Source organism: Varroa destructor, unplaced genomic scaffold, assembly GCF_002443255.2.
Source record: "Varroa destructor unplaced genomic scaffold, Vdes_3.0 BEIS01000005.1, whole genome shotgun sequence".
Lineage (NCBI taxonomy): Eukaryota > Metazoa > Arthropoda > Arachnida > Mesostigmata > Varroidae > Varroa > Varroa destructor.
Window position 1 is genome coordinate 28,860,937 of NW_019211458.1, and position 22,012 is coordinate 28,882,948.

The 22,012-nt window shown below is 42.7% G+C and overlaps 1 protein-coding gene across 19 annotated transcripts in view; it reads left to right on the plus strand.

Annotated features, from left to right (window-relative positions):
* The window catches only part of LOC147755505 (uncharacterized), an 85,704-nt gene that overhangs the window by 35,396 nt on the left and 28,296 nt on the right, over positions 1 to 22,012 (plus strand). For 10 of the 19 annotated variants that reach the window (XR_015328611.1, XR_015328618.1, XR_015328615.1 and 7 more), the window contains one exon: positions 9,320 to 9,439. Coding sequence is in view for 6 of the 19 variants with exons in the window: in XM_086990400.1 (XP_086846526.1) it covers positions 9,320 to 9,439 (120 nt within the window). In the remaining 13 variants the exon portion in view is untranslated. The other 9 variants (XR_015328614.1, XR_015328621.1, XR_015328612.1 and 6 more) reach the window with 8 other exon arrangements.

The following is a 22,012-nucleotide window of genomic DNA, read 5'->3' on the forward strand; positions in this document are numbered from 1 at the left end:
AGTTTCAATACACATCGGCTGTTTCTCATATAGTAACAGTGAGTATGCGAATGATGTTCCAATGGGAAGAAGGCACAAGGCCCGTACTGTTTAACTGGGCTGAGTTCAATAGATCGGCGATCCACGAGAGAATGTTAAAAGGGGCAAAGAACGCCTGAATTCATGCTGAGACTTACATTGTGATACTGACAGTAATAGTTGGAAGGACAAACGAAAACTATAGCACACGTAACCAGGCTAAATAAAGTGAATTAGAAGAGAAAGGCAATTGGAAATGAAAAAAAGGGCACATTAAATGCAGTTCCAAAGAACTCAATACTGTGTACGGCCGAAGCTTGAGTGATGAAGTAATCCATAAATTAGTTTGATTTAGATAGCTCAGTGTGAACAAGCGCAACTGTTTTTCGTGGACGTACCGTTGCACGGGTGATTATAGCGGGCCACGGGTTAATGATATTATGATGATGATGATCTTAATGGTGCCTTTGAGATGATATATGATTCATTTTAAAGCAGGAACAGGTATAGACGATGTTTAAGACCTCATTAGGTCCTCGATATGCTGGTAGCTTGTAATACCAGACCACATTAGTGTGATCATTCCGTAAAGATCTTATCTGATCGAGACCGATACTCTTCGTATGACAATTACGGCCGCCATGTTGGCTCAGACGATCAGCTCAGATACGTGCAGCCTGACCACATGAGGGTGGAGCTTAGAGTCATGTAATTAAACGCTGACGCCTGCTACTGGTGACGATGTTGTAAACTATGAAAACAACGTCCATTGGTAATTTAAACAACACAGCAATATTAAATAAATTGATTTGATATTAAATACTCTGTTATGACGGTCTATCGTAATATCGACCGCTACAAACATGAGCTTCAGTGACATAAATGTAGACGTATCCTTGCGTAAAAAACTAATAATCAACGTTCTGCGGTCCGTTCTGCTAACCATTGCGCATCATATAGTAGTGTTTGCTTATGTGTATTCTATAAGCGATAAATGGAATATAGTAACTTATCGCAGCCTGGTGTAAATTTTAAATTCTGACCTCTTTGTCGTATATACATATGTGAATTATAATGTTTTGACTCGATAATGGACGCCTGAGTTATTCAACCCGTGTTTGTGTCACGGAAAAACGCACTCTATCCGATGCGCACAATTCGTGGGTCAGATTATTAGGAAGAATGTCCCGAGGTCATGAGTGTCTCAAGTACCCCATAGTGTTAGCAGTAGCCACAACAATTCTTTTCACGCACGCTTATTGTGCGGCGCAGCGAGTCTCAGACTCGTTCTAACGCACTCGTCTTAAGGAGAACAAGAAGTCGAAACGGCGGGGTCTACGCGCACACAGGTCCTTCAGCTGCTATTTCTGCTGCTGGCCGAATGATCCACTTTCTTTAGAACAGGTATGGACGCGGATTTTGTTTGCTCTGGTCGATCGTAGTGAGCTCGTTGGCTCCTTGTCCACCAACCTTCAACGATGGCAATTGCAGTAACTTTTCGCATCACCTAAATGTGACGTGATCCTAGACGAATCGTTTCGTGCTCAGTGCCACTGACCAATGGTATTCCGGCTCTTGGCCTGAAGGCCTGCCCAAGGCAAGAACTAGTCTGCCGTTACCCCTCTTCTCAATGGTCAGCTTAGCAGCATTTGCCGCGGATGAACGTATACGAGGCAAAGTTCTCCATTGTTCGTTCGTCACTTGGCTATGTTTGGCCGGTGAACGAAACGACAGTCGGGACAAGTCCCCTTTTGTGTGACTTTTAATGCTGTTAAATCAGGAAAAGATGGGCTGTCAAAAGCGTGCATTGGGCGACAAGACCTAACTGCAAGGACGTTCCTCAGCCGGTGGTTGTGGTGAAAACGAAAACGCTGGCAGGTTTTTGTAGCGAACGAGCGTTATCCGGTAGTGCCACATGGGACGGAAGCATGCCGTCTGCTGTAACTCTTATCACGGATGATAGAACGGTGGGGAAAGAGAACAGGAAAGCTCTGTTTTCCTTCTGCTCGACTCACTCAGTCGCTCTGCGATAGTTCAGACAGTTAGGCGGGATGATTTAAACATTAGAGGGAAAAAAAATCATAAATGATGCTTATGACCGCAAACAATTCTAGTTATGCTGACGCATCAACAGTCCTTTCATCTCGATTCACGAGATTATGAACTACTGATATTTCAGTACTGCGGATGGGACTCTCTACTGTTCTTCTACCGCTAAGATACGATTTGAATTCCATAAATAATGACACCCTTTTGTTAATAGTAGTGTACACATACAGACGATGTAACTGTAGACCATCTTAAAGCGAAGATAATTGCCGTAGCGGCAATTGACTGTCGGACCAAGGAAACACCACTCTTTCAGCTGCTAACTAAAATAATCGTTCCAAATTATAAAAAGTGTTCGACATAAATCGAACCACAGTTTAGCGGGCTATCTGTTGTGGCGGGCATGCATTCATTCAGTTGTTTCATGAGCAAAAACACAATTTTTTTATGATGGTAACAGGAAATTCATGTTACGAGTGAAGACCAACCATATCGAATACGTCAGCGCCGAACGAACTCCACAAGCAATATAAATTTATTTCGTTGCTGGAAATCGACGTCCTATGTGGTTTCCAGTTTCTACGAAGCTTTTGAAGAGGATTTCTATGACATAACCAGACTGAATGGGGTTAAAAATCTATGACAAAAAAACTGCTTCCTTTTCGACACCCTTTAGACTTTTTGGCTTTTTCAAATCCTTGGATTTTTCGAACTTTTGGTACTTCGTACTTCTAAGTTCTCCGGACAGATTAGTGCTTATGTATTGTGCTAAGTTATTATAAGGAAAATTATGGTATGTACGATAATTAAATATAAGTAGCAATATGCTTTAATTCTTTTAAAATATTTATTTTCTGTTATTTCACAGCCCTCGCCATGCGCATGCTCATTAAACAACTTCACTGCTGCTAGTACAGCATATGTGGTCGACCCTTCCGCCTACTTATAACACAGCTGGCGGCTGCTCATGTGACCTAACAGCGTTGATTTTTAACTGCAGAGTATTCCAGGCTGACGCAGAGTAGTTGGGGGTTCATAGTGAAGCTAGCAGTTCGGTGGGGTTTGGTGATCACTGGCTTCCGGCAGGGTAATTTGTGGCGTATAGGTACACCAAGAGTTGAGCCTCTGTGATCCCGCCATTCTGTTATTTAGTTGTCCTGTTGTTTTTGAGAAAAAGGGGAGGAGCCTTGTGGCGGATGCGCAGTAATCTTCTACACGGCTTTCCTGCTCCTGCTCCTGCTTATCTCTACGTTCGTCCTGGATCCGCTCGCAGGCCAATATGTGACAGAAACTACGGCTGCTATTACTACTTCGTGTTCTTCTATTACCACACAGCCAAATACGAGAAGCGAACCTAGTAGCTACTAGGGCCAACGACGACACGAGAAGCGGTCACACGTCCCCTGCGCTATCGCGCGGCCGTCGTTTCTGACCACAGCCTGTACAGGACGACAACGGAGGCGACGACGGCTGAGAAGGTCATGCTTTCCACGCTTCTATCCCCAATCTGTGCCCCGATAGCAATAAACCTTCGTGAAGGCTGGTGGCTTTGCCGATTCACAGCACTAAAACTGTCTCGTAGGCGTTGGTAGTACTTTGTTCTCGTATTTTGCTCTTCAAGTCCGGCGGCTAACCACCGGATGCCACCAAAACGTCATCTAGTGGTTGCTGTGAAGGAGGACGTGCGCACATGGCTAATTCCGCTGAAAGGAGACTGGCGACATGAACCCCATTGGGGGCTGATAGGGCAATTGATCGGATGGCTAGCCAGCGCGAGTTATAGGAACGCTACTGGCCCAATGTGCGATTAAAAGGAAAGTTTGACAGAGGCTAGGGACTGGCACAGGTGGTTAGGTCGGTTCAGTTCTCAGTCGGCTCTGGTATAGGCCTGGAGGACCTACACCGAGTACCGGCAAATTCTGCTTCCGCCCAACCGCTGGCGCCTACCACTGTAGCCGACCTTCAGTGACTAATGGGTGATTCACCTGGTGAAACAAACGGGAAGCGATGACTTAGACCCCTGCTTCTTTGACTTTTGTGTGCCACGCTCTTGTGACCAATTCGTTTATCCTAGCAGCTCGGTCAATATATAGTAATAACGTGAGTACGTGGGGGTATCAAAGGGCTAAAAACAATTAACCAATCATCTCAGCTACCCAATGAAACAATATTTTTTCCTTTTGTCTCCGTCGAACAATAATGGAAAATGATAAGTCTGATTAAGTTACCAAACTCATAAATGTAAAACAAGTGTCTCAAGAATAAGCTCAGCACACATAACTTGCATCTGAACTCCAGGCGAATAAACACTGCTATAGCATGCTCTATTTGTCAACGCACTGTATAAATGCTGATTCTAGGAGGCGGGGCTAATGGATACCCCTTGGCTGAGTTGTGATTAAGGGCATAGTCTTAGCTGGAGGTGATACGCGAGCCCTTTTCTACCATGCTCTACCAACCATATATTTCGTGTCGTTTCGGGATTCGCTCCCGGTACGTTGGCTCGCAAAATGTAATGCGTTGTTTGTACCAGAAGTCCGAATGGCGCTGGTCGATCGAAACTCGAAGTGAAGGGCACTGCTAAAGGCGATTGTCGTCACCTACGAAGACCTACTGAAGTAGTTGTCTGCAAAAGATTTTTCCGCGAATTGCCTAATATTGTGTTTTATTGCCATACATGTTGTTTCTGGAAGTATCCAGAAAGTGGACGATAACGATCACTACAGCTGAGGCATAGCCATAGACGAATTTATATAAAATAGAGTTGAGAGACCGCTGGTCTGCGTGTACATATGAAAAAGACAGATCGCAGGCCCTTACCGGAGCCAACGAATCGCAGCAGGTTGACAGCGATGAAATGGTGCACGATTTCGTATGTAATGACAATGCTCTGATAGATAATGCTGTCACGGTATCATGCTGAGTTTCTTTTTGTCTCTTTTTCCTCTTCTATTCTGGGGCGAAGCGTAGAGTAACGTTCGGTTTACACACCTCAAGATAACCCAAGGCATTGCGGATAATTCCGCATCAAGAAAGTATTACGCTCTTTTCTTTTTTTAAAGCATGCTTAAACGTTTCATCGCAATGAGAAACAACCGGTTATGATACTTGCGCTATAATCGGCATCCAAGGAATTTTTGCTTTAGCATTATTTATTTCTCCACTCCACGGATCTTCTGGTCCATGTCAAAGTTTACGTCTCGTCAATCTGCTTTCAATACGATTCGGTCGAACGTGAAGTTTCTTTGTTTGTCTTGTAATTTGCCAATACTCTCGCAGACATAGTCCGTCGTATAATTTTCGCTGTTGCTGCCTAAGAGCAATTACTTTTAGACAAAGCGTCAACGAAATATAGGTTCTTATACGAGTATAGGTTCTTGTAGATGTGCAAGTTGAAACTGTTATACAGACGTACGTGTTTACGTATCTACGTGTGTCTCTCAAGAAAGTTTTCGGAGGATAGCAGTCGAGTATTATATGTTGTCGTCTCTATAGCGGGAAATCCTGCGGATGCTTGAAACGTGTAGTATGAATTAAATAACATGCTCTAATATGCTGGATATGAAGCAAATAATAATCAATCTACACTCGAAATGTCATAAGCTTGTTGTCTCTGACTGATACGGTGCGAAAATATCAGGACGGTTTTCTTCGCTCTTCGATTACATTGTCTTGCTTTCTTCTCATTGCTTTATCACTGTTACATCTGCAGACGTCTCTTCAGGGACGCAGCAGCAGCGGCAATAAGGAAGAACGGTGCCTGCAATGAACTGTTAAAACACACTGCACTACAATAGCTTAAACTCTGAAACGTTTAACTGTACAAATATATAGTGTATGTCGAAACTCAAATCTGCATCAGAAAGAACGCTATTGTCCCGTCAACTTTTTAACGTTTCCTTCAATCATTAGATATTCAGCCACCTTCAAGGCTAGCCTGAGAGTGTCACAGAGCACGAGGTTTTCAAGCTGCTAATTTTAATGACGGGCAAATGATGTTCTTTAAGATATGCTAATTGGGTATGCAGCTGATATGTAGCATTTTAGGAAAACTCCGGTCCTGCGCAAACTATCCCTTTTCCCCAAAACTTTTTCCATCTGCTATCGAGAAAAACTGCAGCTTGTCTTTACCTACATTGCAAAGTTCTGCAATACCTCACCGTAAGAGCCCCAGTTTCGAAATATGCGTTCCACGTTCCACAAATTGCTTTGTGGTTGAAAAAGCTCCTTTCGACCAAACGATATAATAGCAGCGGAAGAAATAGCGCTGGCTTCTCTGTAATATTATCAAAGCCGAATTGCTCGGGTAGTAATGGCTTGTTTCGGCCCACCCGGGTTGAACTAGCTTGGATCAGAACATTTCTGTCACACCACACAGCGTGAAGACCCTGATACCAGTAATTCTCCTCTTCGGTAGCAATTTTACTATATAATAATTTCATCACAACGTGTATAAAGCCATATGTAAAATAATGATGTCGTTCTGGTTTGAAACTAACTCACAGGAGACTCACTGTGGATTTATGCTATCTTAATACCAAATTCATGTTCGCACAATTTAGGAACTGATTAGTGAAGAGGCTACGAGGAAAAACCACAGCGGACACCCGACTACCCCCTTTGACTATTTGATTGAAGTACTTTGTATGTAGGATAGTGGAAAAACGTCTCAGAATACGATACGGCGCTTGCTTACTGTATCGATACATGCCCAAGTCCCCCTTCGTTAACTAAAAGGTAACTTCGTCGTTCTAAAAGAACTTAAAAAGCAAAAACCCCCCAGAATAATATTGATAAGGTCAATTCTGTAGGCCGTCACAAAACCTGAATCAGATAACTACATAAGCTAGACAGGAATGAAGAAGTCAACCGTATCTGGCTTCATGCATACGGTACGACGCTTCAGTTATATCAATGGAACTATGAAACGGTAGTGTAAATATCTTTCGGTCAGTTAGTTAGTAACTAAGTGGACTTTATGAATTATCATTGTTGAACACCGATGTTTTCAAGTTTAGTCTTATCGTATAACTCTAAACGATGTTATTAAAACTTTTCATTTTACTTTCATTGTTAAATACATATACTACCAAGCCAGTTTTGTTCTTGCGCCTTGAAGGAGCCTAAATCAGTGAAAAGTTGCCAAGGCATTGTATGCTTACAATTTTGATTAGATCTTTCACAACGTAATTTAATTTGCTGAGTAAAGCTATAACTTCCAGAAAAAAAACGTCAACGTACAGCCTGGCCTAATTTATTTATATTCGATAGATTATGTATGTACACATCACACAGTAATAATTAGGTAATTATGAACTTTTTAACCCACCACCGTACGACGATTAGAATTCACTTGTCATTGTCCTCGTACATTTACTCTGACTAAATAAAAACGTACCTTCAACATACTAGACAAGAGCGATATTTATCTGAACAGACACCGCGCACGTTGCGTAACATAGATAGTTTTAGTAGTGTCGAAATATGGTGACCAAGATAGTCCAACAGCAGGCTACAATAAGAAATTGCTCAGGCTCCGAGCCATGATTGTCCCGGTACGATCCATGCGTTGGACAACGCATACAAATGTTAGCAATAACATGCAGAGTGCTGCGAAGAACTGAATCTGTTGTTGACGGTTTGAGCCGCGGCGTAAAACCGGGGGACGGCCGTATTGTTGTTTAAAAGTTAACGGCTCACATTTGTAACGGCCTTCGTAAGATTAGAAATCGAATAGAGGACAGTCACCTGGCGTAACGTACAGCTTCCGACGCCATCTGTTTCTCCTCCTGCGACTCGACTATGGACTTCTTTCTCTGTTCAGCGCACTCGTCTACATGTCTACCTGATTCCATTGTCGTGCGTGGCGTCTATTTACGTGCCCAGCATGCATAACGAACGGACTAACAAGCAATGAACTATTTTTTCAAGTATTCGTCCACCCATTTTAATCGTTATGGCATCTCCAAAGCCATGGTTGCACTGGATGTGCTCTCTTTGGTCTCACCTAAACAATGATTCGTCTGGCAGACTTTGGTGATCGTAAGTAGGTTGAGAGTATATAGATCGTGAACGGACCTGCTTGACCTTTCTGGGCATTGCTGGATAGCGTTCTGGATGGCTACTGCCAGTTCGCAAGTGAAATATGCTTTATCCTGTACTTTCATGAAAACGTAACGAATTAGCATCAGCGCTCTGTCGCTGTGCATACTGTGTTCAGGTACTGCAATGTACGTGCGTTTACTTATGATCATTGTACAGTCTTATTTCTAGACTGTTGTTGTTAAGGTCCGTAGGTAAGGAACGTCGCGCCATACATCTTGATTTAGTCAATTTTTTTTTACACAAGTCTCTTTAATAACCGGCTCACCCCGGTACGACGCGAGCTGAATGCGCACAGATAAGTGACAAGAGCTTCCTTTTTGACTATTCGAATGTCCGCTTTTGACTGACGTCTCCTAGGCGATGTTTGAAACACATTTTCCTCCCTATTCCGACTGTCTGCTGCTAAAGATTCGGCTTACAACCATCACCGCTGAATGTCGGGATCAACCATAAATAGACAATAAAAAACATGTTTCACAGAACAGTCACACGAGGTTTTCATACGTATCGATCGAAGACAGTTATAATCGGAGTGAACATCCGAGTACGTTAGCGGTGAAATAGAAAACGTGAAGAAGGAGTTGGAGAGAAGTATCATGATATGATAGTCCATATGTAAGTGGAAATGGACGTCTGTCTGATGGTGCAGCGAATCAAAAAGAGGACAAGCCGGCAAACTGCGAGGGCGTACGATCGTAGATCGAATTCTCGACACAGAATGCTGACGTTTCGGTAATGGTGAGCAATAAGTAAGATCTGTCGTCAAGAAAACGTGTTGGATCGGATGAGAACTTGATGATGAGAACACCTCTGATCCCATATTTCTCATTGAATGTTACCGAAATGGGGCTTCGATGTATTGACGATAATGTCCTGTAGAGACGCTCATGTGTCCACGGTAATTAGGGACCTCGCTAACTAATCAGGATTTAGTTCGGCCAGAGAGATTACCATATGTAGTAGCATTGGAAGTTTCTTGACTGAAACAGCATGTGCTAGATACGGCTCCTGCTATCTTTACGCTGTTATTAACTATGGAAAAAGAAACAGAAGAAAATAAAGAAAAAGTCTCGTTTTTGCGTGTAGATACTCTGTTATTACGGTAATGAATCTATTTCTGTTCCTCTGTTTCTGTTTTCGATTTCAGACCACCCTGGGCCCCACGCCATCTTTCACGCAACGCCATCAAAATCCGTGTGTGTGTGTGTGAATATGATTGTAATATGTTGCAACCGGAAAACGGGCCAAAAACATGAACAATTCTTGAGTAAGTATACACACATAGTAAGCCACACGATATTTATTCATTATCTGTGGTACATATTATCCATCACAATGGGTTTTTTCTTCTTTTTTGTTTCGTTATGTATTTGTTACATTAATTTACCAAACGGAGTTATATCAATAAACGCTCACATTAACGTATAATGAAACGAGCATAGAAGATTTGTCGTGCTATCTCCGTTACCAAGGGTGACTTGAATTTAATTCGATTGCTCGAACCACCCAAAATAGAGCAACTAATAATACGCTTTCGTGTTACGGCATGTTTTCTTAGTTTTTTGATTATTCTTTTTTGCCCATTTCAATTTCGTTACAGCACATGACCTAGGAACATGCTTACGTATGCCATTCACTGATTAGGTAGTGCCTTCACTCATCTCAAACAGGTTTATTTAATGCGACGCAGACGTCATGTCTGTCTGATACGGAAGCGTGTTCTCTATGTGATCTTTTGTTGGACTTGTCGTCTAGATCTTGTTGCCAGCGCTCGACGCGACGATGTAGGCACCTCTCAACGACAAAAACGATGGCAGCAAATGACCATTGGCCCCATGGTTGTCCCACTGAAAGCGAGCACCGCAACTAAGAGACCGGTAACGCAACAGTGATGATCTGATTGACGATGACTCTTCTGATAATAATGATTGATCCAGTGAATCGTGCCTGACTTCAAGAGCTCTCAGTGTTTACTCCGTTGATGCGAGACCAATGTTACTTGTCTTAATCGGTCCACAAACGCACAGGGGCTAGTAAATCTTGTCATATACATATTTACCTATGGGAAAAGTAACATCGAATGAATTGCGTGATATGCGGATAACAGTGATGGCAACACCGTCGCCACCGACAACAACAATTACTGCTACGTTCCTAACTAATAATTCAACTTTTCGTGTTACGCTGCTTTATATAACGCAAACATACGTGGGCGGGCAATTTAACAACAGTTGAATCTCTGTAATTCGTTGCTTGTTTCATAGTTGCGGACACACGTCAACTTAAGCGTATAATTCCTGCTTACTTTGTGGGAAACCAAACTATATTTATTCTGACGGCATAAATAACCAAATGCATGTAGGCCGTGTGTACAAACAATGCGCGGAAGCCCTCGGGTAAACGTACTTAATCGTGTTGAAGACACTGCTCTGTGTTAACATCACATAAGGGCAAGCTTTAGTTCACGACTTCGTCACGTGATTTATTGGTTACGCTAACTTCGTTTCGAACGAGATGTGCTACTGCTCTAGGTTGTCAAGCTAATTTATTAGAGACAGAAGGTAAGAAGGGCGGACAATAAAAATTGCAGAAGCTAACTTAAACAGCAGCATAATACTTAAGGTCCATGAACACAAAAAGTGGGTCAGTGGCAGATCTGAACCCCGTCACATTGTTCGGACCAGATAATTGATTACCCCCGCTGTAAGTAAAGAAATTTAGAATATAGTGTGTAATATAAAAATGCGCAAATTAGCTGTACTTTTGAATTTCGAGCACCTACGTACCATTTGCGCGCCGAAAGAAACAATGGCATATCATTCAGTCTAATGTGGATTTTTGCCCCTTGTTCTTTCACGGCGCTATCGTCTTATGTCAGCTGCTTATCTTATCTGTTCCAATAGGCCAGATCTGAGCAGGTCAGATTTTCGAATACCGGAACGCAGCTTTACATTTGCATGTGAATCATGACCAGTGACTGGTGTTATACTTCAGTTCCAAGTTGAAACCCAAACGACACTCAACGAGCCTGCCATTATTGTCGTTGGAAAAGAGCCCCTCCTTCCCTCTCTACACATCGTATTGCTTACACCCTGTTCTAATGGTGCATCCCTCTGTTGACGCCAGATACTCTGATGAGTTGCGTCGCTTCCCGTGTCGGCTATGCAAAGAGCTCTATATATGTCGAGTGGTCGGTGTGCAGCAACGAGGGTAGCAGTTTGCCTTCATTTGTACGCGGATAAACTAAATTTCACATATACGTATGTTGTATTTGAATGTGGAGGTAGCTGTCTCAATGTGAATACAGTACAAAAGGTGAAAAGAAGAACGAATGAATAAGAGAAAGGGTTTCTTTCATCTCTGTAAATTCCAACCAAACAAAGCCAAATTGAGTAAGAAGGGATCGAATCTTGCTCAGCAGCTTACTTGAGTATAGGATAGTACAAAATTGCACAGATTGATCGAGGCGTAGACGGAGAAAGCAGAGGTTGACCTGGCTTAAGCTGTTTCAACGCAGTTCGATCGACTTCCTGAAAAGGAAGTCCGAGTCACATGGTTACAGCAGATGATTGCTGTAAATAAAAGCCATGTATATTCCGCTTAATGCCGCTGAAGATGCAATAGCTTGGTAAACTGCTGATAGCGCGAGAGGTGTATGCATGTAAACATTGTTTCTGTTTTCGCTTTTAGAGACAGAGTACGACAAAAAAGGACCCGTAAGGAAATAGTAGAAACTTTATTAAGGATTCTTTTTTCATTTATTTGATTTTTCAGATTTTCTTAATTAAGCAAATAAATCTATGATGTTCTATTCTTGTTAGAGGACATTGTAAACAATGGCCTAAAGCTTGAGAAATGTGGGGTAAATCGTCTGCGTTCGAGGCAGATCTCCAGTCGTTAGCCTTTCCCAAATCAAAACGTTTTGAATAGAGCAACTTGGATCGAAGTTAAAATGCGTTCTACCAGTTCGGTCTTCCTACTGAAGCACTCTGCTTCTAGAACCAAGAGGTACAGGAAATTAATATTTTTCGATTAATGCCCAGTGATGGGTTGCCGTATAAAAACCTTATAATGGAATTGACCGAAAAAAAAGAATCGGTTCTATTCAACTGAGGTTTAAAATAGATTACACAAAAGAGGCCCAACTTGAACTTGACGCAAATTAGAAGTGTACTACAGCCATCTGTACGTCGACGTTCAGTTATTGGATAAAAACAAGGCGTTTCTGGCTTTTTGGACTAAAACAATTCGAAAAGCATTTCATCGGTCCTAAAACACTGAACTTGAGGGAGCAGGAAGCGGTTGCCATCGGACAAACAGATTTCATGGGAATCGGTTAAGGATAGAATTATATAGATTTATTCGCTTCTGAGTTACAGGAGTCCTAGTAGATCGCTTCACAAACATTAATGATGAATGTGTGTTCAAAACACAGGCTGACGGAACACGTTGGTGCATAATATCAAGGGAGCTTCTCCTGAAGCTTATTTAGGACTTAGTTTTGACGCTGTCAAATCGTGCCCACGTATTGACCGCAGCTACGATATGACTTTAGTTAAGACGTAACCCACAATTTCCGTAATATTTGGATACTTCTCTTCAGGCCTGTCTATTAGGGTTCTTAGACCAAGGTTATCTATAAACGAATCTAGTTGTCATAGGAAAATGTCATGGTCCGCTAGCAAAAAATCTCCAGATCAACATACGTAATATCAGTGTTGAAACGTGCGCACATACATGTGCTGGTGTTTCTTGCTTTTGCACTCTCCAAAAATGTACGCATCGAATTCCCTTTTTTGCTACTTAACTTTGTGATATGCGTTTTTAAATTCGAAGCAAAAGTAAGACCGAAATTTTGATCAGGGGAAGCTCTTGGTCGTTCAGAAGCCTATTGCTTCTTTCGCTTTCGCTTGCTTGCAGTCAAGAAGTAACGACTTTGCCCCTGGCTGTCGCTGTCACCACCTCCCTGCTTCTGCCATTACCCGAGGGTATCACTTTGGCATCGCCTTATTCTTTCCCGTCTTCTCCCAAGGTCCCGTCGTCCGTTAGACGCTGTGACCGTCTGAAGCTACAGCTCAGGGGCGTCGATTTCAGTGAACTTGTGTGCAGTTATTGTTGTTGTTGTTGTCTGTTTGGGGTGTCGGAATGGCTAATGCTATCGTGAGCTCGTTGATGGCATTATTCTCCAAGGCGATACGCCTGAGTAGCTGCGTTTGGCTGTTATTGATGGAGATGAATTAATTATGAGAACACGCTCGCTTTGCGCGCTTATTGCGGCTTGTTTCCAAACAGTCGGTGAACGAGTCCGAAGGCGAAAGAACCAAAGTCTTTACGCATCTGGTGCGGCCTTTCCCATGTCTTCATGCTGTTTTTTTTCATTCCACAAACGAGCGATCGCACCGCTAGCCGTCGCATCACCCTAAAGAGCTCAACAAAATGAAGCAAGTCCCTCGATGGTGAGTAGCGTCACGGTATTGTACTGCTGTCTCTCCCTATGGTGTTCGAATATACGATACGACGCTAAACACCAGTAAGTCTTGTCAAACCTTCTGGTTCATGAAGGTCGATAAAATCTCCTTTTCCAGTAGTTTCTCTCGATTACGATAATGGAACTTAGTGTAAAGGCAAAAAGGTCAGAAAAAGATAGAGCCATTAAAGGGGGCAATTAACAAGAAGACGCAAGGGATAGATAGGTCAGACGAGCCGTTCGAACCCAACGTCGAAGGTTTTGGCTATATTTCGAATAGTTTCGAAGCTTGCTAAGTAAAAACCGGTTCGGTTCTGCAGTTTATCTGGATACATAGATACGAGACACGAGCGAGCAGGCAGTTGAAATGCTAGCGCACTTCCACTCCCAGCGTCATGGTCCATCATCGACTACACCGTCACTAGAAGTGGAAGAACTGAGTCAAAGGAACTAAAGGCGATAAGATGCGTCGGTCCGGGATTTGCTCTTATCATGTCATTCCTCCGTCGATATGAGGAAGTCGCCGCTGCAGTGACACGGTTACGGCAGCCTGCGGCAGGTGTTGTAGCAGGAAAGAAAAAATAAGTCGGAATGTCTCTTAAACGCCCGGACCGCCTTTGCAGAACGACTTGAATGGGAGGTTGTGACATAGGTAGGCGGCCATAAAATATGGAAGGCGTGAGGGGCGGGGGAGGCATGATCAGGCGTGAGTATGAGAAGGTGCAAGGCCAGAGAGAATGGAAGGATAAGAAGATGAGAAACCATTGGAACGGAGACCCCTATAACACACGATACACCTTTGCTTCACGTGGTCGGCTTTTGGAGGGTGCTAGCGCCAGAGTTTCTCACCTTCATTCAGGGAGAAATCGCGCAAAGGCATAGCGATAGAGACAGAAATATTCAAGGCCGTTTGCATGGATCAGCTGGGGGAAGAAGCGAGGAAAATGCTGCTTGCCGAAATCGAGCTTTCATGAAAACATACAAATCACAATTGCGACTGAGCCATAACGAAGATGAAGACGAAGTGCAAAATGATTTGCTTCCTTTCGATAATCACAGATGGAATGGATGTAGTTTTTAATGTTTTGAATCGGCTCAGGATGCGCCGGAAGCATCGGTATTCCGACAGTGGACGGCCTTTATTAAAAAAAGAACGATGGACGAACATATGGAGACGGCGATAATCTGGTTAAAGTGCCGGCGGTGGTCTTTCTATGAGACTAGAGTTTAAAAAATATCAGGTAATGCGCTGGTCCTAGAAACAGGTCTTCCTAACATGATACGAAGCCAATGCAAAGCCGGGAATGGGACCGCCTTTTTGCGGTAAGCATTGTACCACAAATGCTAAGATTATTAATGCCAGAGTATCTGTATTGTACTACTAACGCTTCTAAGTCGCTTGACTGTAAAATTCTAAAAACAACGCTTGACATGTCCACTCGGTAAGGGTAGCATCAGAGTAGACAATAACATGAAGCATATTCGGAGATTCTCTTTATTAAAATTAGGCTGTGCATAAAAGCACAATGCCTCCATTTCATCATGAATGTACTCACTTGTTGCTTTTGTTCTTTTAAGGCTTGATTTGCTAGGTCACCCTCAGTCCATCCACCACTTTCTCAGCCTTTGACCTGAGGGCTCCTGTTCCCATGACAGCTGCAGCCCTTTGTTTGGAGCCGGTTTGGCCAATAGAAACGGTGACATCTATCCCATAAACTCTTAGGACAACAAACGTTCGACGATTCGATGTTAGTTCTTTTTTTTTTGTTATGCCAGCTTTTTTTCTTGAAGTCGTGCTATGGCCCAACCAACGAAGTAATACAATGAAAAAAAAAATAGTGTGATTCGATACTTCACAAGCCCTTCGAAATCTCCAGTTCAGCTATGTACTTTTACCTTTGGTGGTTTAGAACAGCTGAGTTCATTCCAGGATGCCAAAGCTAAGGCAGCTAGGACCTAACCCGAATATAGCAAATGGAACTGCTGTACGAAACGGTACTCACCTGGATCCCGTAATGGAGCTGGACTGCTTACATTACACGATATACGACTGAAATGCTACCTTTGTCGCATTGAGATGCACGCGCAGTTTCTGTAAACATTTGGGTAAAACTTCAGACGAACAGCTACGAAAGGCGGTCACTTTGAATGCCATTATTCCCATATATATATATATATTTTCGCATATTTTATTCACTAGGCTTACACCTGTCGATAAAAAAAGATAGCATCTCCTTCCAGGAGAATGGTCTTAGTGTTTCTCCGTTCCTTCGTATAATAATGTAAATCCACCCAAATGAAGCACTCGCACTGAGTGAGCGCCGAAAAACCACTCTGAGACTCTATTTCTACCGAATGTATAATCGATTTACGTAATGTTATCATATTCGTACTAAAGTTCCCATTGAAAAATGAAGATTGTAAACTGGTGCACTCACTGAGAAACTAGAGGGAAAATCCTCTGAAATTTAAGAGATATTTATATGCATATTTGAAAATGTATAAAACTGTAACATTACATCTTAGCGTACCGTCGACATTTATGCTGGCTGTCGTTCTCGTTCAGCGTTGGAGCCGTTGTAGGGGTTCGTGGGAGCCGTTCGTCGTAGGCGCTTCCTCTCATGCACTTCACTATTTTTCTCTATTCTTTCAAGTAACAAATGCAGCTCACAGACCAGCAGCAAACAGCCGGCAATAACTTCTACCCACATACATATATAGATATGTCACGATATATAGACTTTTAAGCGTGCCCTGCACCGTATCCTCCAACTGGCCCAACGACTGTGTGGATGTTCGTAAAGCCTATGGGAAGGATTGGGCTTATCTTGCCAGCACGATACTATTGAGATGTGGTCTATGTAATTGATTTTGGCACAGTCCACAAGGGACTCGTGCGATCTGGCCATATTTAGACGCCGCTTTCTGTCATAGAGAGCCTTAGCCGGAACGCTGACGTACTTCGATGTCGCTATATCGTAGCGTGTAAGATCTGTTAACGTTTGTCGGCAAAAAACGATTTCTTTGGAAATACTTCTTGCTCTCCTTGCTGCTCTCGTGGAAAGGCAAACTCTGAGCAATCGTTAGCTTTGCATTTGTTTAAGCGTTAGACCTTCCGGACGCAGCCGGCACCTAAAAATGTACAAGTCATTGATAAATGTGTGATAATTCATGACGACGACATGTATATCTATACACGATGTGCCAAACATAATAGTTTATAACTAATTTTTGATCGAATATAGAATGTGATCGATACGTTCGTTGGGACTTGTTGTATTTATTACATAAGTATGATACATAGGGTATTCGAAGTTATCTTATTGTAGGCTTTTTTTATTTCTGCCTGTACCTGGATTTTCATCTTCTTACCCCAGTTCGGCTTACAGACAAGTGACTTGATATGATTTGATTGCCTAGCTAGGACGACTATCGGCTTTCTAGCATTCGACCGAAATATCTACGGATTCGCGTCAGAGCAGATAAAGCAGCAAGTTGCCAGAAACGTCTTTAACATGCGTCTAGCTAGCTGGGAAGATTTGTTACGTGTAAAAGAAAGAATAGCAGCCTGCCATGAGCACTGTCAGCGTTGCTGACGGACATGATGAGCGTTCGGCTGAAGGAGATGATAACTTCATTAGAAGACACTCGGTACAAATAAGTCGCACCGTGTGGTATTAGCGACTAGTTTACGTAGTTCTAGTGGCAATATCGGTATTAGCCGGTTAAGAAGCATCTCTGGAAAAACAGCGGTCACACCTTAGCAGTTCACTGGTAATAAGAGGATCGATTCGGCCGCTGGATAGGATATTACCTCGATCAATTCCACCTTCTTTTCACTGGGCTTTCTTTCCTCAAATACTATTAGTCATGCCCTGGGGGCTGCAGCCTATTTGCCTACATCATCGGAGTGGAATTTGTTTGCCTTGTCCGCTATATGTTTGCTAATTACTTGCTCGCCCGTCCAGCAGCTGCTACAGTTGAAGCCGTGGGCTGCTTTGTTAGAGTCCAAAGAATTGCGGCTGGAAGGACGGAATGCGAAGAACGAGAAAAAATGACACAAAAGCGGTATAATATATATATAGAAGCGAACTAGTTACTACCTGCCGTGGTCGAACAGTAATGTCGTTGTAGGAATGATGCTCAGTAATGACCGATTATAGGAGATCGATTGGAGTCCACCGATAAAGACTGCGGCCTGTACGGAGCGTGGACACGAAGACTGTGAGCCTTCTTCGGAAGCTAGAGTCAACTGAAGGTTTGCAGGACGGAAGCAAACATCTCAGAGCAGTCGATTCAGAATTGCCGCAGTCCGTCTTCTATTTATTACGGCGTTTATGGCATCTAGCGGTATTGGGAAAGCAACAACGTACACTTTTTTTTTCAATAATGCATGTTACTCTATAATATCTTTATCGTTGCTATTGTTGATTGCTAATATTCCAGCATTATTCCAAAATATATATCCCAGACTGACTGGGAACCATTTGAATATGTATATGTAACATTTCCTTCCAAACGCAATCATTGCTCTAGCTTCTGTCGTTTTTCCTTTATTCTAAAGTTTTTTCAGTTAACTAAATGACGTGGGCAAATAGAACTCGACAAGAAATTCATTAAAAATCGATTTTTTTATTTAAAATATCACCGATTCAAGATCTCCACATTGTTATATATTCTGCTTATTATTATTTTGCAATATAAGGGTATTAAAGTTCGAGACGTTTACCAATTCTACAGGCCTGAGTCAATCACCTACATGATAAGTGTAATACCGCCACATATTATCGAGTTAATGAAGAAGGACGCCATCCTCCTTGTCTTCGCCGTTGGCTGGCCGAAAATGTTGTAGAAATGTTTAGCTATAGGACTCCCGCCTCTCCTTCTTACTGCCGTTGTTTGAAGGGCAACTGCCGAAGGACGACCGCAGCAGTTCTATGTTTTACGGCCTGCTTTGCCATCCAGCAAAATTGTCACTTGAGTCAGGACAAAGGGCTCAAGTCGATGAAGATGAATAGATTGTCGAAATGGTCTGGGGCCATTGTTTCAATATCAGAACGCTAAGAGTTAGATTTTCCCAGAGGTCCAGCGGAGGTTGGTCTCATTCGGCAGACAGTTCTTCGTCGAACCGTCTTTAAAAACACCTCCTTTCATGTTATGACTCAAGTGCTATTTTTAGTTTCTAATCTAAATGCCAATTAAAAGCTGACAAAAAAGTGACAAAAAGCTGATAAACGCGCGAACAAACAGGGGGAACATGACCCATATCTTAGATTAGATAGCAATTTTAAATATGTTGCAAATGATATCTTTGTTGCTACAAATCGCGCTCCCCTTTGGTTTCCAACATTCCTTGCTTGTTCGAGGTGTATCACACCCTTCAGCCTGTGGTTGTACCCTCCTTTTCAAAATTTCTTTTTTCGACTCATTCTCTATCTTCTTATCGCTAATTAACACTGCCATAATGTGCCGAAGTGCTATCATTATTTGTGCGGTCTGTGGTCTAAGCCACGGTATTTTATAGTATTTTACACACTGCTACCCATAGCCCTTAGCCTGTATATTGGAGCGCAAGGTCAATTCGTGCAGAAAGGCTTAAAACGGCGCACACCAGTGGATATAACGTGGACAACAGTGACAACTTTATCTTATGCACGAGTGAATGCCGAAGCCGTATTTGATCTTTAAAACGCAAAACGGTTGCGCAGACCTTCCAGTGACTTACCTTTGTCTCGTGGTAGTAGCAGTAACTGATTGTGGGATTGGAACCACAGAAGAGGTAGGGAGAAATGACGGCTCAATTAACACTTTATGCCTTTAGCTGCAGTGAGCAGCTACGTCATACGATTTCCCCGGCGACGAGTAAATACTGATTACGATGAGAGTCGGAAAAATGAAATTTCGAGACGCTGGTCCGATCAGTATCGTTATCGTTACCTTGTGGGTTAACATGGCCGCTGAAGAACACTCGTTTCGCTTACATGTTTGGCCTACGCCTGTCCCGACTTTCTTTTTGAGCAGACTTTACTGAAAACCGCAGAACAACGCGGGTTCTGACGGTGACCAGAACAGTTCAATTAAATTTCAAAGGAAATGGATTCACATTAATCGTTCATATTGAAGGGCAGGAGCCTACCCTTCAACTGTCATATTTCAAGTTTTAATTGTTGCTTATCTGCTTATTACGAACTTCTATTAGTCCGTGATTCTATCCATTTATTTAGTTGTTGTCGTCTTTTTCTTCATAACGCTCAATGCGACCGAAGCTTAAGCTCATAAGTTACGAGTGCCACTAGCTGCTGTTACTTCGGCCATCTTGTGTTCTGTTGTTATTGTATCTGCCTTGACTGCCAGGACCTACGCCGCTGGCACCAGCTGTGTCCATATTAGCAAGTCAACACACTGGGAAAAAAACAACGGGTGAATCAAGTGGAAGAATACGAAGCTAATTGTCGAAGCACTTGATACCTTGGCCCATGGCTGTGGCCTGGCTGTATGGCCTCTTATAATGCTGGCCGGTGACTGTTGTCTTAGGAATAACTGACTTACTTCTGACTCACCCTTTGCCACCGATGAAAATATGTCTTGTTTGAAGGCACTTGTTGTCTTTAGTCGGTTTGATATCTATTTGATCTTCTACGGCTCTCTATCAATGATGAGTGCATCGACTTGGTCTTGACGAGGAAGCACAATCTAATCTATACATACAGATAGTCTCGACAGGGCGGTGGACCGTTCATGCATATACCACAGACCTTTATAGACTCTAGCTCGATGGCCTCGGCTTGCGATGTACGCTCACGTACCTCCTGCAAGACGAGAGCATCGGCCGTTCTGCTAAAACACATGATAGGCTGACAACAAAAGTAGAATAGAATAAAAGTGGCCTGTAATTGTCAGATATTCAACGCAATGCGGGCGATGGGCGGACTCGTGACAATCGGCAACCGGCCAATATAACCGGCTTAGCCGATGCAGCGGAAAAGGCAGACGAAGCATTTGTCTTAACGGGAGCGAAGATTTGCACTTCATTCAGCTTCTTAACCACTACCAGTTCCAAAGTATTCATCGAAGTTGCGTTAATCTGCAGTGGAAATGAGTCTATGATATGACAGATCGGATGGAAAGACTTCTACTTGAAATAATTAAGATAGTTCGCGATGACGGAATGGTAAGCGAACATTATAAGTAGTAAACGATTAAAAATGCAAGGGATTGTGATAAAGGATGATTCGTTATTATTCTATGTCTCATTTAAGTCTACGTAAGAAGGAATATATCCCGCTACGCTTTTTCACGCATCATTATATGAGCAAGGCTAATGAAATTTCCGTCGTAAGACCCGACCAGGCTTTAGTATTAATTCCCTTGTCTATTTGCACAACTCAGAGATGCCGCAGTCCTGCCGCGTCGTTCATATAATAAACACGAACAGGAGTCGAATCCAACAGCCCTCAGCGACTAAGACCAAACACTGTAGAAAGATAGATACACTTTCCGAACAACGTTCCCCAATAGCGACTCAACCATTTTATCATTCTCTAAACTGCTAGAGTAACCATTAGATAGATCATTACACAGATAGTATCAGAGTGCAACGATGCTTGGTATACGTACCTGTTTTACTTATATTATTTAGGAGATATCCCTCCTACCCTCTTCGCTGCTCTGCGTGAAGGCTAACGTTATGAAACGATAGGAAGAATCTGCGTTGGTCTTTAGTAGGTTTTCACTTGTCACACTTTAGGCTGATCGTGATATTGAAGGGCGTTGGGTAACTCGGTGTTCACGGTGCACATTCATATGCAGGTTTACATATCCGCACAGACAAGCAGTCTACTCAAACTGAGGAATACTTACGCCAAAGAGCCATTTGTTTTAGTACCTTATGAACAGCCATGAGCTGTAGACAGACCTGTACGAGCTTGTGTTGATTCCCCGTATGGCGGTCGGACTGGCCTTGAACTGGCACTTTGATAGCCTCATCTTTAGCTTTTAGGTCAGAAGCAATCCAAGACCTTGCTTTAATAGTTGACTGAAAACACTGAACTGCAAAATGATAAATTTTTAGCTTTATGTACTCTTACAAAACCTAGGAATTCAGCGGTAGCGATTTCAAACCAAATAGGCCGATCCATATGCCTATAAACATTATTGTTCTGCAATGGAAATTTAACTAACAGCAAAAGCTAACCCTTGTATTATACCTAAAATTATTTTTTGATTTTATGGAGGTACAGAGATCACATTAATGTAGCATTTTCGTGCTTCTTCTCTTAGTGCTTTTGTTTTTGATCACGTCCATTGCCACAGAACAATTCGCCGCTGGAGAAGGCTACTTTAAAATCGCAGTCGTTCCCGTAAATGCTTGTG